This window comes from Mixophyes fleayi, chromosome 2 (genome assembly GCF_038048845.1).
Source record: "Mixophyes fleayi isolate aMixFle1 chromosome 2, aMixFle1.hap1, whole genome shotgun sequence".
NCBI lineage: Eukaryota > Metazoa > Chordata > Amphibia > Anura > Limnodynastidae > Mixophyes > Mixophyes fleayi.
The window spans coordinates 230,254,759-230,272,166 of record NC_134403.1 but is presented as its reverse complement, the minus strand read 5'-3'; the positions used below and the strand labels follow the sequence as shown (position 1 = coordinate 230,272,166).

At 43.6% G+C, this 17,408-nt stretch overlaps 1 protein-coding gene across 5 annotated transcripts in view; it reads right to left on the bottom strand.

The window, feature by feature from the left end:
• Positions 1-17,408, bottom strand: part of ELAPOR1 (endosome-lysosome associated apoptosis and autophagy regulator 1) — a 298,128-nt gene that overhangs the window by 111,254 nt on the left and 169,466 nt on the right. For all 5 annotated transcript variants that reach the window (XR_012688102.1, XM_075195584.1, XM_075195585.1 and 2 more), the window contains 2 exons: positions 9,205-9,310; positions 8,936-9,085 (listed from right to left, as the gene is read on the bottom strand). Coding sequence is in view for 4 of the 5 variants with exons in the window: in XM_075195584.1 (XP_075051685.1) it covers positions 8,936-9,085; positions 9,205-9,310 (256 nt within the window). In the remaining variant the exon portion in view is untranslated. The remainder of the gene's footprint in view (positions 1-8,935; positions 9,086-9,204; positions 9,311-17,408) is intronic.

Here is a 17,408-nt window from a genome sequence, read left to right as displayed (position 1 = left end):
TATGAGAAAACTGCATAACTTCGATTAATACATTTGTGATGATTATGTATTATGTTTAATCACTGATTGTTATTTTCCTTGAATTTTCATGTATGACAATGTGTATACTTTATGTAACCTTGTTAGTAAAGTGTGCTTTACTGACTGACACCAGTGACCTATGCAAGTGCCAAAAGTCTTTTGAAAGTAAGGAGGCTAGACAGATAACATCTCTGAGAGCTCCAGAGTTGTGTAAATAGTCCGGCCACTCAAGCAGAGCAGAGGTGAGAATCATGCCCTGTGAGATGCCAGACATAAATCTCAGGGATAAACAGGGCCGCCATCAGGGGGGTACAGGGGGTACTGATGTATGGGGCCCAGGCTCACCAGGGGGCCCGCTGACCACCGATGAGCTATTTCATCACTGCTGTGTCCTCCCCAGCGTCCCTGCTGCTGCTGCTGCTGTGAGCCTGGCAGTGTCAGGCAGCTGTAAAACGCGAATTTCATCTCCGATCCACGTTTGACAGCTGCCTGTCACTGCCAGGCTCACAGCAGCAGCAGCAGCAGCCAGGACGCTGGGGAGGACACAGCAGAGATCGCAGGGGAATGTTGGATCCGCCCATTTGAACATGTGACCAGCCTGCATCAAGCAACTTCTGTTTCATTCTGGACAGTGTAAGTAATTTTATTTTACTTGAAGGCACTCATCTTAAGCCATTAGTTCACACTATCTATATTTTATATGGGGTTTGTCCTATTATTTTGTCACTTGGTAGTTTCACTTCAATATTAATTTGTAGTGTTAATTTCTATATGTATATTATTCATTCAATATAGGATGTAATATGTCCTTTTGATTTATTGTGTGATAATGGTAGGATTAAGGGTATGGATATTATGATACATTAGGCAGATGTGCTAATGTATCTCTTATTTATTTTCTTCACTAGGGTAATTTTGTTAATAATTAATTTAGTTGTTCGCTATAGGGCACTGTATAGTATTAATAGGTTTATTTAATTTTTCTCTTCTATCTACATTTTATATTTATGGAATATTAGGATTTATATAGATTGATATGTCTTTCTAAGGGTAATATATTACTGCTGAAAACGTTTTATAGAAATTATCCATTGACTTCAGGGTGATCAGGTTTGCATTTTTTATTTTTTTATTTTTATTTTTTACTGGATCGCTCACATATGTTCCATTCCTCTAAATGTGAGGACCCTTTAAAGCCTCACATTATAGTTCTAATGCTTTGCAACTTTCCTGTCATTTAATTTTCATTATAATTTCAATGCCTTGATATTTACCTTCTTCTCATTTGCTGGAAATGAAACATTCAGCATTTTCAATTCGTAGTTACAAACATGTGGTAAGAACGGTTGTCCCCAAGCGTCGCTAGGTATGATGCAAGTAAGGGGGTGGACCTATTTCTATAAATAGCCAATAGAAGGATCGCCTCGGGCTGCCTTGAAAAAGACACTAGAGAAACGCTCGTCGGCGAGACAAGCTCGCCGCCGACTCCGTGCTATATAATTAAACTTTTAGGCAGGGTTTGACTTAAAAACAACAGAATTACCATTGACAGTTACCTTAATTTAAACTAATAACTTCCCCCATCGCTAATTGAATATATCATGTCACAAAAAAGAATTACTAAGGGGACTTGTTTACTTAACAGGAGCCTGGGCTGTGTGCTTTTAGCGGCTATTTGTCGCTATGTTAACAGTCATTAATATTTTTCAGATTCAGCATATTTTTCTCTTTTAATTATTTCGCTAATTTTGTTTTTAATAAATACATTCTTTTGCAATTTGAGTATTATATTAATGCATATCATTAAAGCTTTTTAGCATGTTATATTATATCCAGGACCTTTTGAGTGCCCTATTAGCCGCATTTTCTTTCTTTCTCTAAGATTATTGTAGGATTTCCAACAAGCACAGTGTGGGGAGGATAGAGATAGAGTAAACTAAGTGCAGGTCTGTAAGTAAACACATATTATTATGTACTGTGTCCACCATAACAGAGAAAGTAAAAAAACTAAATACTGTGCATAGAAAACCCTTGTCCACCACACACAGCACCACAGCTCATAGAGAGGGAGACATTTACTGTGCTTGCGGGGAGAGGAGAGGGGGACATTTACTGTGCTTGCGGGGAGAGGAGAGGGGGACATTTACTGTGCTTGCGGGGAGAGGAGAGGGGGACATTTACTGTGCTTGCAGGGAGAGGAGAGGGGGACATTTTTTTGGGGGGAGGGGAACATTTACAGTGATGAGGGAGTGGGGATGAATGTACTGTGTTGAGGGATAGGGGGCGCATGTATGGTGAAGAGGGAGGGGGGCACATGTATGGGGAGGGGGCGCATGTATGGGGAGGGGAGGGGGGGCCCCGCCAGATTAATTATTACTGGGCCCCACAGTTTCTGATGGCAGCCCTGGGGATAAATAACTCAGTTGGAGAGCCCTGTGTCATTCTGAGAATCAACTTGCCCTGACATTGAAAGAGCTACATTACAAAGGTGTGGAGGTGAGAGCAGTGTAAGAAGTTAAATACGTTGCCTGACCTGGTAAGGTGTGCATTTCTAAAGAGGAGACATACAGTATCTTGGTTGAAGTGTGCCATCTTTCTCAAAGCGTACTTCTCTCACGTATTAAATTAGTAAGTTAGTGACTCCGGTTTTATTTACTATTTGATTTCAGAAACTTATTTTGTATGTCTTGTTATTAACTGTTTTATATTTAAGCCTTGGAAACATTTTTCAAATTAAATACTTTTAATCTTGCATATTCTCAGTGATTCTTTGTGAACTTATGAAGACAAGTGAGGTTCATGCTACATGTGTATGTGATTTAAATGTGTAAAATTAATAAGTGGTTTTGATGAACGTAAGGAGTCCATAGTAAATCCTTTGTGGTGGCAGAAAAGGTGTATTCATTGGCAATTGACCAAGGTAACTCCAGTCACAGCCAGCTGTTTCAGATTGCTGTATCTGAGACAGACTGGGCGTTCGTGACAATATTCTCAAATATTTTTATATTGAACTCCTGTTTTCCTTTACTTCACTTACTGTATGTATTTCTCCCATTTCAAACAGGAAGCAAACAATGCAGCAGGGAGTTGAGGGATTATTGACATAATTTCAGTGCTATATCTCAATTCTTTTTATTTTACATGGGAGCCACAGATCCAGTTTAAAATATGACATAACATAAACATGCTACACTGCAGCTAATTCACATGCATGCCTTTACTATGTAAACATGAAGGAAGCATGTACACTAGTTGCAGGGCAACTACAGATATGCAAAATCACTGCAAAATTCCTAGCTAATTAAGTTTGCAGTGGGACAGGCCATTTCAAAGACGTTCGAAGCTCTGGCTATAAAATCTTCATATTGTGCTTTTGCTTCACCATTACACATTACACATTGCTTCTCATGTTCAGTGTAGCACAGTGGTTCCCAAACTTTTGCAGTTTGCGGCACCCTTAGAGTCTGCATAATTTTTTCAAGGCACCGCTCCAAAATAATTACTGAGCAGTCCTGTTTTAGAAGTAGGTGGGTCAAAAAAAATGTAATAAGTATTTAGGTCAGGACAGAAATACTTATTTAGTTTTAAGCAAAAATGCCCCCTCTACATCCAGACACCCTGCCCCCTCTGCATCCAGTCACTCTGCCACCTCTCACGCTGCCCCCTCTCATGCTGCCCCCTCTGCCCTCTCTCACACTGCCCCCTCTGCCCTCTCTCACGCTTCCCCCTCTCACTGCCCCCTGTCACCCTCCTCTGGCCTCTGTCACACTGTCCCCCTCCTCTGCCCCCCTCCTCTGCCCTCTGTCACACTGTCCCCCTCCTCTGGCCTCTGTCATGCTGCCCCCTCTCCTCTGCCCTCTGTCACGCTGCCCACTCTCCTCTGCCCTCTGTCACACTGTCCCCTCCTCTCGCCTCTGTCCACCTTTTCTGGCCTCTGTCATGCTGTCCCCCTCCTTTGTCAAACTGTCCCCCTCCTCTCCCTCTGTCACACTGTCCCCCTCCTCTGGCCTCTGTCCCGCTCCTCTGCCCTCTGTCACGCTGTCCCCCTCCTCTGGCCTCTGTCCTGCTGCCCCGTCTCCTCTGCCCTCTGTCATGCTGTCCCCTTCTCTGGCTTCTGTCCCCCTCCTCTGGCATCTGTCACGCTGTCCCCTCCTCTGGCCTCTGTCACACTGTTCCCCTCCTCTGCCCTCTGTCCCCCTCCTCTGCCACACTGTCCCCCTCCTCTACCACACTGTCCTCCTCCTCTGGCCTCTGTCCCCCTCCTCTGGCCTCTGTCACACTGTCCCCCTCCTCTGCCCCCCTCCTCTGCCCTCTGTCACACTGTCCCCCTCCTCTGCCCTCTGTCACGCTGTTCCCCTCCTCTGGCCTCTGTCATGCTGCCCCCTCTCCTCTGCCCTCTGTCACGCTGCCCACTCTCCTCTGCCCTCTGTCACGCTGTCCCCTCCTCTGGCCTCTGTCCACCTTTTCTGGCCTCTGTCATGCTGTCCCCCTCCTTTGTCACACTGTCCCCCTCCTCTCCCTCTGTCACACTGTCCCCCTCCTCTGGCCTCTGTCCCGCTCCTCTGCCCTCTGTCACGCTGTCCCCCTCCTCTGGCCTCTGTCCTGCTGCCCCGTCTCCTCTGCCCTCTGTCATGCTGTCCCCTTCTCTGGCCTCTGTCCCCCTCCTCTGGCCTCTGTCACGCTGTCCCCTCCTCTGGCCTCTGTCACACTGTTCCCCTCCTCTGCCCTCTGTCCCCCTCCTCTGCCACACTGTCCCCCTCCTCTGCCACACTGTCCCCCTCCTCTGCCACACTGTCCCCCTCCTCTGGCCTCTGTCCCCCTCCTCTGGCCTCTGTCACACTGTCCCCCTCCTCTGCCCTCTGTCACGCTGTCCCCCTCCTCTGACATCTGTCCCCCTCCTCTGCCCTCTGTCACGCTGTCCCCCTCCTCTGTCCTCTGTTCCCCCTCCTCTCCCTCTGTCACGCTGTCCCCTCTTCTGGCCTCTGTCATGCTGTCCCCTATACTCTGCCACGATCCCTCTCACTCTGTCCCCTCAGCCGCGGGAAAGCCAGAAAAAAAAAAAAAAAAACATAAACTCACCAAGCCGCGCGGCGCCGGGACCCAGCATTCTCCCTCTCTTTCACGTAGCTTGTCACTATAGTGACCAATCCGCGCGGCGCCGGGACCCAGCATTCCCCCTCTCTCTCACGCAGCTTGTCACTATAGTGAATATTGTGTGTGTGACAGTGTAACTATAGTATGTATGTGTGTGTGACAGGGTATGAATATAGTGTGTGTATGTGTGTGACAGTGTAACTATAGTATGTATGTGTGTGTGACAGGGTATGAATATAGTGTGTGTGACAGCGTAAATATAGTATGTGTGTGTGGGCTGGTGCATGACTATAGTATGTGTGTATGTGTGGGACAGTGTACGACAATAGTATGTGTGTGGGACAGTGTATGTCTATAGTATGTGTGTGGGGGCCAGTGTATGACTATAGTGTGTGTGTGTGGGCCTGTGTAAGACTATAGTATGTGTGTGTGGGCCAGTGTAAGACTATAGTATGTGTGTACGGGCCAGTGTAAGACTATAGTATGTGTGTGCGGGCCAGTGAAAGACTATAGTATGTGTGTGCGGGTTAATGTAAGACTATAGTATTTGTGTTTGGGCCAGTGAATGACTATAGTTTGTGTGTGTGAGCCAGTGTATGACTATAGTATGTATGTGTGGGCCAGTGTATGACTATAGTATGTGTGTGTGGGCCAGTGTAAGACTATAGTATGTGTGTGTGGGCCAGTGTAAGACTATAGTATGTGTGTGCGGGCCAGTGAAAGACTATAGTATGTGTGTGCGGGTTAATGTAAGACTATAGTATTTGTGTTTGGGCCAGTGAATGAGTATAGTTTGTGTGTGTGAGCCAGTGTATGACTATAGTATGTATGTGTGGGCCAGTGTATGACTATAGTATGTGTGTGTGGGCCAGTGTATGACTATAGTATGTGTGTGGGGGCCAGTGTATGACTATAGTATGTGTGTAGGGGCCAGTGTACGAGGTATGTCTATTAAATAACGAGACTGTGATTCCACCTAGTAAACAAAGCAGTCCGAACTGGTTATAAGTGCATACGTAGTAACCTTGAACCGGTCTGAACCTGCATGACAAGCTGCAACACTCTATGACGTTCAGTTGATTGTGAGTCGCCATTTAGTTTGGTTGTGTTTTCTGTAGAGTGCCGAAAAAATGTTTAAAGTTTAAAAGTTGAACAACGTGTCAATTTGAAATTTTTAGTAAAATTGCACAAAACACCAACAGAATGTTTTCAAATGCTTATTACGGCCTATGGGAATGCGCCTGTGTTTCAGTGGCAAAAAAGATTTAGCGAGGGACGTGAGAATGTCGAAGATGATGAACACCCTGTACGACCTTGCACTTCAAAAACCGAAGAAAATGTAGAAAAAATCAGTCAGATTGTTCGAAAAGACCGCCAACTCAGTGTTTGAATGATAGCTGAATCCGAGAACATTGACAAAGACACGTATGGAAAATTTTGCGTGAGGATCTTAACATGATGAAAGTTTGTGCAAAGATGGTCCCAAGGGTTCTCACACCAGAGCAAAAAGAACGTCGCAAGGAATGTTGTGTTGACATTCTGCAGCAACTTGACACAGATCCAAACCTGTTTCATAAAGTAGTCACTTGTGATGAGACCTGGATCTTCCAGTACGATGCTGAAACCAAAAGACAGTCAATGCACTGGAAAACATCGTCATCACCAAGAATGAAAAAAGCTTGTCAAAGCAAGTCAAAATTGAAAGCAATGCTCATTGTTTTTTTTCGATATTAAGGGTGTAATTTTGGAAGAATTGGTTCCAGAAGGCACACTAGTTAATCAGCATTATTATAAGGAAGTTTTGCAAAAGCTGACAAAAAGAGTCAGAAAGAAACGGCCATAACTGTGGAAAAATGGTTTCTTTCTTCACCAGGACAATGCGCCTGCTCACACAGCACTTTCTGTGAAGTAGTATTTGACCGACACATTACTTGAACATCCTCCATATTCGCCCGAGTTAGCACCTTGCGATTTTTTGTCTTTTCCCAAAATTTAAATCAGTGCTTAAAGGAACACATTTTGAGTCAGTTGATGCTGTAAAGAAGAAAACTGCAGATATGTTGAAACAAATGACAGAAATTGATTTGCTCCATGCCTTCGTCCAGTGCAAAACAAGACTACAGCGATGTATTAGTGCAAATGGGGAGTAAATTGAAGGGGACAAACATTAAATTTGTAATACCAATAAATAAAGGTGAATTATTTAATCAGTCTCATTATTTAATAGACATACCTTGTAAGACTATAGTATGTGTGTGGGGGCCAGTGTATGTTTAATTTCTTTCTGGGGTTGTTTGGAGGGAGGGAAATAGATGTATTTATCAAATGTGAATACTATTATTTTAATGTTGGGGCTGGAGGGAGGCCTAATTTTAAAACATGGGTGCTATATTCATTTAACACCAGGGCTGGTTGGAGTTTTCTAAATTTCATGTACTCATTTTTTTTCCAAATAGGGCCCCCAACATTCCAGGACAAGCAGCAACTGATCTAAAGACACCAGCAGCCACAATTGGTTAAAGTGACAAGACAGTTAGGAGAGACCAGGACAGTCTGCCAACTGTCCTGAATTTGGTGGGTGGCTGTCCCACTTAGTCAGGATTTGGTCTGACTTCAAGGTCAGTTGGGAGATATGTCCTGCTTCACACTGTACTGCTTGTGAAGGCAGAACTGCGTGCACCTAACAGAAAATGTGTCTAATAACCATACTACATCATAGGAGCCCCCCTGTCTTATTTGCCCTGGGCCCCTGAGCCTTAATCCAGTTCTGGTCAGCAGGAGGAATCTGATAGTTGCTCACAGTCCCGGACAGGACACAACCAGCAGAGCAAGCCGTGGAGCTCTAAGTCTCATGAAATGTATTAATCTAGTGAGACTAAGAGCTTCCCTGCTCACTCTACAAGAAGTTCCCACCTTATGGATGTCAGCAGCACCAGTAGCATAGATATGTACAGTGGGCTGGGGGTGTCATAATGTGCCTGGGGGGATGGTGTGATGTGGCTGGGAGGGCGTGATGAATGTAATGTTTTATTATAATGTATGTATCAATGCCCCATGTTGGCCACACCCACAACACAATGTGGTCACGCCCTTTTCGGCGCCGCTGCTGCGCGGCGGCACATAGTTCCTTTCCTGCTGGAACTGAGGTGGGCGTGTGTACTTTAAATGCCAGGGCTGATTTTTAGTCCCAGTCCGGCCCTGTCCATGACCCTGACCCCCACTAAGTATTATCTGTATAAAATTAATATGAGTAAAAGAGAAGAGTATTCTTGCAGCATAACTCCCTGTCCCTGTTGTAGAGGGATAATATGATTTATGGGCCTCAAAACGGTCAGAGTGATCCTGGAAGGTTCATTTATATTTAGTATAAGACAATTATATATAATGTCTGTTGCTAATGCACAGTTGTAGGTAGAGTTACCAGTCTAGTTAATTTCTTGCAATATGCTCAATTTGTGCTTTAAACCTTTATTTTCTGAAACAAATCAACTGTGCAGTATAAAAGCATTTTTGTAACACAAAATTATTTGAGGATCACAATATAACTATTAGAAGACATAAAATTGTTTTTTTATGCCTGTATTAACCATTTTATAGCACAATGGATTATGTTTTAAAAAAAGTATATTGTAGCAAACAAAAAATCTATTTCATAACAACAAAAGATGGATTATGTAAATAAGGAGTAATATTTGTGTTACAGAATTAATTTATAACAGATTTATTTTTGTGGCAAAATGACAAGTTATATTCAGGTTTATGCTTACTTTTGAAGACAAAATTATAGTTTTTTGTGCAACTTTTGCTGTTATCAGTTTACCTGAATACTTATCAGATTCGCAGGAAATGCAGGTGGAAGCCCCTCGATTTGAAAATGTGTTTTCAGGACAGATTTTACAGACCGAAGTACCATTGTTGGGTGCAAATGTGCCCGGCTTGCACGGGAAACATTCCGAGGTATAGGCAGCACCTTTCAAAGAGAAATGCCAAATTAGTGTATATCACCTAAAACTCAGGGTGCTATGTACAGTACACACTATGAAGTTCTTTTACACTATCCAAAATGTGATATATAACCATAAACTATACCTGTGATTTGTATGTTCCTCAACAACACAGGTTTTGGGGAGATACGCCCCACATAAAAAGCTGCGGTCCTCCAATAAAGTACATTAGTTCCTTGTGTGAGTTTTACCTGAAGAAATATAGAATTTAGAAATTACCAAGCATAAAATTTAGTATGTATGTTAAGTATCCATAGTAATCATGCCTTTTTAAAGTAGCGTTAACAGCTTGCCTTGTGTTATAATATTTGTCATTATAAAACTTCCTTTACTTGTTTTGTTTTATTTCACAGCTTACATGGTACTACCATATAAGTTAGTAGTATAGATTCTGGTTTACAATTGCTGGGTAGTATGCTTCAAATAGAAAATTTTAAACAAAAAAGTCAGTTCTTAATCTCCCAACTAGATAGAAAGACAGAGAGGCACACCACCCTGTTCCTCATATCCTTTTTTTCTGATCCCCACCATTCTCTTTCCAATGCCCTTCATACTGCCCCCCTTGACAAAATTACTAATTTCTCTGATCACAGACCAGTAGCAGTGACTACCCTCTGCATAAGCTACCATTTGGTGATGGGGTTCAATATGACGTTCCCCGTGTCAGCAGGTGGAGGGGGAGAAATGCTGATACACACACACCCACCCCTGTGTAGTGTCCATGTGTTGGGGGTAATAGTGATAGAATAGTACAGATAGAAGAACTTCTATGCTTGCAGCTTCCTAGAGCCATGGAGCATAGAGGTGTATGTTTATTCCTATTTTATATCTGTGCTCGGAGAAATCAATTTCTCATCATTAGCTACATGACCAGCAGATACAGAATACAAGATTAAGGGCTGTATTTATTGAAGTGCAAAAAAACTAATTTCCAGCAAAAATTTCCCCATGCAAAGCAATGGTCAGCTACCACTCTAGATTTTATTGACAAATTATGGCCATATGTGGTTATCTATTGCTGCAATAAGCAGCAATAGACAACCAGCTGTATCGCAATATATATATATATATATTGATAAATAGGCCCAAAATAGTGGAAGAGATTCTCTGACATTTAAATGGTTTCATGTATTTTGTACAGTACAACTGTAATAGTACTGCACTCTACTTTTTGTAATAGCACTATGCAGTATACAAGAAGATATGTAAATGTTAGAAAGCTTAGCTGAGCATTTTTATTATTAATCTTGTATCTTAATGTAAAGTCAAGTATTTGCTGGGTCAAACTTTAAAGCCAAGTAAATGCTAGGTCTATATATCAAACTATATATTCTTTTAATGTGCTGTGGAAACTAATATTTTGATCTCACCTTTATTCGGTATTATATATATACTTTACTTATTTCACATTATTTTTATCTTGTATACCATCCTCCAAAATAGCTGCGGTCTCCTTTAAGCCAAAGATTAATGTTAATTAGAGATCGCAATATAATGGAAACAACTGGAGCCCAACCGAGATTATGTGGGCTCTGGGGTCAAAAGGAGTTTCCCGAAGTTGAGGCTTTTGTTTAGTTAAAAGGCACTGTGCTATTACATGAAGCGCCCATGAAACATTTTTTCTAATGTTAAAAAACAAAAATAAACAAAAGCTGCAGGGAATCGGGGGAGTATCATTACACAGTTATCTACCTACAGTAAAAGTTAGTAATGTAAATTCTACCGACCTGCAGTGGGACATGGAAGTCAGTAGCTTAGAAAGAATAAGAATGGTGGGGATCAGTAACTTACAGTGGTGACATTAAAAGGGTTAAAAAGGAAAAGAAACTTTCTGACCCAATACTGGCGATCAGACAATTCCATAGATCAACATACTAGAATGTGCTATTAATAGAGATGGGCGGGTCCGGTTCCCTGAGAACCGAACCCACCCGAACTTTGCCTATCCGAGTACCGAGCTGAGTAGCTCGGTACTCTCCCGCCCGCTCCGAATCCAAATTGAGGCTGAACGTCATTGTGACGTCGTCAGATCTCGGGGCTCGGTTCTCGCGATACTTCAACATTATAAATACACGCCTCCACAGCAATCCATCGCCATTTGACAGAGGGAGAGAGCAGGGTGTAGTCACAGGCTGATTAGAGCAGGGACAGAGAATCCAATATTCTTCTTGCAATTGCTCTAACAAAAATCGCTAGAGAAGAGAGGAGGATAGAGGTTTATTATTATTTTTTAATATTTGGCACTCCCCAGTGCTTTTGGGGTGTCCCCCATAATTGTGCATAAATATTTCTGGCTGTCAAAAGTCATATCTGACAGCAGTATCTACCAACTAATTTTTAGCACTCCTCAGTGCTTTTGGGGTGTCCCCCATAATTGTGCATAAATATTTCTGGCTGTCAAAAGTCATATCTGTCAGCAGTATCTACCAACTAATTTGTAGCACTCCACAGTGCTTTTGGGGTGTCCCCCATAATTGTGCATAAATATTTCTGACTATCAAAAGTCATATCTGTCAGCAGTATCTACCAACTAATTTTTAGCACTCCCCAGTGCTTTTAGGGTGTCCTCCCTAATTGTGCATAAATATTTCTGGCTGTCAAAAGTCATATCTGTCAGCAGCATCTACCAACTAATTTTTAGCACTCCTCAGTGCTTTTGGGGTGTTCCCCATAATTGTGCATAAATATTTCTGGCTGTCAAAAGTCATATCTGTCAGCAGTATCTACCAACTAATTTTTAGCACTCCCCAGTGCTTTTGGGTTGTCCTCCCTAATTGTGCATCAATATTTCTGGCTGTCAAAAGTCATATCTGTCAGCAGTATCTACCAAATAATTTTTACCACTACAAGTGCTTTGCGCTCAGAATGGATTCAAAGCAGTCCACATCAGAATGAGCAACCAGGTTCTGTCACCAGTCCTGGGGGTAAATGTATCAAGCTGCGATTTTGCAACTCCAGCGATTTACTCGGGAGAGTTGAAACTCGCCGATGTATGAAGCTGAGTTTTCATACAAAATCGCCAGAGTTCTGCTTCTGTCAAAATCGCTACTTGCAAAATCGCCAGAGATCAAACTCACCACTGTTTGCCACTGCAGCTATACAAGTCTCCAATGTATAAAGCTGCGAGTTAGCAAACTCAGGAGAGTTTGCTTCTAAACACACCAGATACAACAAGCTGCTTGATAGCAGCGTGTTGTATCAACACATCACTGTTACACTGCCCTGGCAGTGTAAAAAAGTTAAAGAATAGATAAAAGTAAAAAAAAAAAAAAGCATGGGGTCCCCCTGCTATTTATGCTTAACCCTAGTGCTGCCTGACTAGTGCTGGTCCCGTAAAAATCGGGGAAAAATTTTGCGTGGGGTCCTTCCCCCGATTTTCACTTTAGCAGCACTAGGCAAATCAGCCAGGGTTGGCGGCACTATAGCAGTGGGACGCGCGGCAGGGGTCCCCCTGCCATAATGACTAACCAACCCTAGGCTGTTCAGCGCTGGGCTGGATTCCCTAGGGAGTGGGGTCCGCCAAAAAAAACGAGCGGGCCCCACCCCTAGAAAGAACCAGCCCAGTGCTGATAGCACTAGGGCTCTTCCTACTACCCCTGGGCTGTGGGTAGTAGGGTAATACAGTGGTAAAGGGTTAAAAAAAAACAACTGACACCAATTTTGTTTGTGGAACTAAAAGTCCCAGCTAGCCAGGTTGCCCTAAAAACTGTGTGCATGCTGTTGCTTGTATAACTACAAGCACCAGCATACTCACAGCAGCCAGGGCATGTTGGCACTTGGAGAACCACAAGTGCCAACATGCCTTGACATCCCTGGCTTGCTGGGCCCTGTAGTTCCACAAAGAAAAAAGTTTACAAAACCACAAGTCCCTCATAAAAACCACATATATTTATTAAAAAAAAACAACACACAATAAAGACACTAACCACCCTCTTTTTTACCACATCTATTTATTAAAAATAATAAAAACCCAAATACTTACCAATGATGTCTTCTTTCTTCTTACCAACGTCCTGGCTTGTCCCAGTCCCTTAATATTTATACCTCCATCTTGACGGCTTGCCCCAGTCCCTGCCATTTTATACTTCCAAAAACGATTGTTGAAAAACAGGAACACTTCGCCCAGAAAGGGCCCATATTTGTAAGTTCCCGAATCTTTGTGCTTGCTTGAAGAAAAATAAAAAAAGTCTTCAGACGCCGCAAACACCCCCTACCTAGTAGGATGGATGATTTATTACCTCTACAATTAGATTACTTATCTCTAAAACAGTTGGAACAAAACAGCAAAACAAAACCAAAACCAAAACACGCAATGGCGGTTTTGCAAAACCAAAACCAAAACACGACGGTAAACCAGATCCAAAACCGAATCCAAAACCAAAACACGGGGGTCAGTGACCATCTCTAGTTATTAATGCCAGCAGCCTTATTACCAATACGTTACAGACATTTTCTGTCTTTTGTTAAATTTATCTACAGTGTTTGCCAATACAAGTTTTTGTCAGACTGAATTCCAGTTTTAAAGCTCTTAAAAAAAGCAAACAAAAAAACAAACTTTGCAGCTGGAGATTAAATCAGTTTTATTTAGAGATGAGCGCACTCGGATTTTGTGAATCCGAGCCCACCCGAACCTTTCCGATCCGAGTCGGATCCGAGACAGATCCGGGTATTGGCGCCAAATGAAAACTTGAACTCGAGGCTCTAAGTCATAATCCCGCTGTCGGATCTCGCGATACTCGGAACCTATAAATTCCCCGCTAGTTGCCGCCATCTTCACTTGGGCATTGATCAGGGTAGAGGGAGGGTGTGTTAGGTGGTCCTCTGTTCTGGTAGATCTCGTGCTGTGCTGTTTAGTTCTGTGCTGTGCTGTTTAGTTCTGTGCTGTGCTGTGTTCTGCAGTATCAGTCCAGTGGTGCTGTGTGCTGTGCTCTGTCAATTTTGAGTTCAGTGGTGCTGCTGGGTCCTGTGTGCTGTGTCCTGTTCAGTCCAGGGGTCCTGTGTCCCGTGCTCTGTGCTTCAAGGGCATAGTTATTTTCCCAATATTCCCAAGTGTTTAAAAAATTTAAAAAAAGTTAATAAAAAAAAAATACAAAAAACTAATTACATTTTTTTTTAATTACAACAAAATTTGCCAAACCAATCCTGCAGTATAAGCCCATTGGTACTGCAATATTACCAAGTTCACACATTCAGCAGTAAAAGTCCAGTGGTACTGCTGCAATATTACAAAGTTCACACATTCTGCAGTATCAGTCCAGTGGTGCTGTGTGCTGTGCTCTGTCAATTTTGAGTTCAGTGGTGCTGCTGGGTCCTGTGTGCTGTGTCCTGTTCAGTCCAGTGGTCCTGTGTCCCGTGCTCTGTGCTTCTAAGGGCATAGTTATTTCCCCAATATTCCCAAGTGTTTAAAATTTTTTAAAAAAATGATAAAAAAAAAATACAAAAAAAAATTAAATTACATCAAAATTTGCAAAACCAATCATGCAGTATAAGCTCATTGGTACTGCAATATTACCAAGTTCACACATTCTGCAGTATCTTGTGCTACATATAATGGAGAGCAAAAATTTGGAGGATAAAGTAGGGAAAGATCAAGACCCACTTCCTCCTAATGCTGAAGCTGCTGCCACTAGTTATGACATAGACGATGAAATGCCATCAACGTCGTCTTCCAAGCCCGATGCCCAATCGCCTAGTACAGGGCATGTAAAATCCAAAAAGCCCAAGTTCTCAAAAAGTAGCAAAAAGAGAAACTTAAAATCATCTGAGGAGAAACGTAAAGTTGGCAATATGCCATTTACGACACGTAGTGGCAAGGAACGGCTTAGGCCCTGGCCCGTGTTCATGACTAGTGGTCCATCTTCACCCAAGGATCTTAGCCCTCCTCCTCCTCCCCCCCAACAAAAAATTGAAGAGAGTTATGCTGTCAGCAACAAAACAGCAAACAACTCTGACTTCTAAAGAGAAATTATCACAAATCCCCAAGGCGAGTCCAAGGGTGTTGGTGGTTGTCACGCCTGACCTTCCCATCACTGTACGGGAAGAGGTGGCTCGGGAGGAGGCTATTGATGATGTAGCTGGCGCTGTGGAGGAACTTGATGATGAGGATGGTGATGTGGTTATTGAAAATGAGGCACCAGGGGGGGAAACAGCTGATGTCCATGGGATGAAAAAGCCCATCGTCATGCCTGGTCAGAAGACCAAAAAATGCACCTCTTCGGTCTGGAGTTATTTTTATCCAAATCCGGACAACCAATGTATGGCCATATGTAGCTTATGTAAAGCTCAAATAAGCAGGGGTAAGGATCTTGCCCACCTAGGGACATCCTCCCTTATACGTCACCTGAATAACCTTCATAGTTCAGTGGTTAGTTCAGGAACTGGGGCTAGGACCGTCATCGGTACAAGGACACCTAAATCCCGTGGTCCAGTTGGATACACACCAGCAACACCCTCCTCGTCAACTTCCTCCACGATCTCCATCAGATTGAGTCCTGCAGCCCAAGTCAGCAGCCAGACTGAGTCCTCTCCAATACGGGATTCATCCAAGGAATCCTGCAGCGGTACGCCTACTACTGCCACTGCTGCTGTTGCTGCTGTTAGTCGGTCATCTTCCCAGAGGGGAAGTCGTAAGACCGCTAAGTCTTTCACAAAACAATTGACCGTCCAACAGTCATTTGCCATGACCACAAAATACGATAATAGTCACCCTATTGCAAAGTGTATAACTGCGGCTGTAACTGCAATGTTGGTGTTAGACGTGCGCCCGGTGTCCGCCATCAGTGGAGTGGGATTTAGAGGGTTGATGGAGGTATTGTGTCCCCGGTACCAAATCCCGTCGAGATTCCACTTCACTAGGCAGGCGATACCAAAAATGTACAGAGAAGTACGATCAAGTGTCCTCAGTGCTCTGAAAAATGCGGTTGTACCCACTGTCCACTTAACCACGGACATGTGGACAAGTGGTTCTGGGCAAACAAAGGACTATATGACTGTGACAGCTCACTGGGTAGATGCATCGCCTTCCGCAGCAACAGCTGCATCAGTAGCAGCATCTACAAAATGGCTGCTCGTGCAAAGGCAGGCAACATTGTGTATTACAGGCTTTAATAAGAGGCACAATGCTGACAACATATTAGAGAAACTGAGGGAAATTATCTCACAGTGGCTTACCCCACTTAGACTCTCATGGGGATTTGTGGTGTCAGACAATGCCAGTAACATTGTGCGGGCATTAAATATGGGCAATTTCCAGCACGTCCCATGTTTTGCACACACCATTAATTTGGTGGTGCAGCATTACCTCAAGAGTGATAGGGGTGTGTAGGAGATGCTTGCGGTGGCGCGCAAAATTGCTGGACACTTTCGGCATTCAGCCAGTGCCTACCGCAAACTAGAGGCACATCAAAAAAGCATGAACCTGCCCTGCCATCACCTCAAACAAGAGGTTGTGACGCGCTGGAACTCCACCCTCTATATGCTGCAGAGGATGGAGGAGCAGCAAAAGGCCATTCAGGCCTACACAGCCACCTACGACATAGGCAAAGGAGTGGAGATGCGCTTGAGTCAAGCGCAGTGGAGACTGATTTCCGTGTTGTGCAAGGTTCTCCAGCCGTTTGAACTTGCCACACGAGAAGTCAGTTCCGACACTGCCAGCTTGAGTCAGGTCATTCCTCTGCTCAGGCTGTTGCAGAAGCAGCTGGAGAAAGTGAGAGAGGAGCTGGTAAAGCATTGCGATCCATCAAAGCATGTAGCTCTTGTGGATGAAGCCCTTCGTACGCTTTGCCAGGATCCGAGGGTGGTCACTCTTTTAAAGTCAGAGGAATACATTCTGGCCACCGTGCTCGATCCTCGGTTTAAAGCGTATGCTGTGTCTCTGTTTCCGGCGGACACAAGTCTACAGCAGTGCAAAGACCCTCTGGTCAGGAGATTGTCCTCTGAAGAGGACCGTGACATGCCAACAGCTCCACCCTCATTTTCTTCCACATCTATGGCTGCGAGGAAAAAGCTCAGTTTTCCTAAAAGAGCCGCTGGCGGGGATGCTGATAACATCTGGTCCGGACTGAAGGACCTGCCAACCATTGCAAACATGTCTACTGTCGCTGCATTGGATGCTGTCACAATTGAAAAAATGGTGGAGGATTATTTTGCTGACACCATCCAAATAGACATGTCAGACAGTCCATATTGTTACTGGCAAGAAAAAAAGGCAGTTTGGAAGCCACTGTACAAACTGGCTCTATTTTACCTGAGTTGTCCCCCGTCCAGTGTGTACTCGGAAAGAGTTTTTAG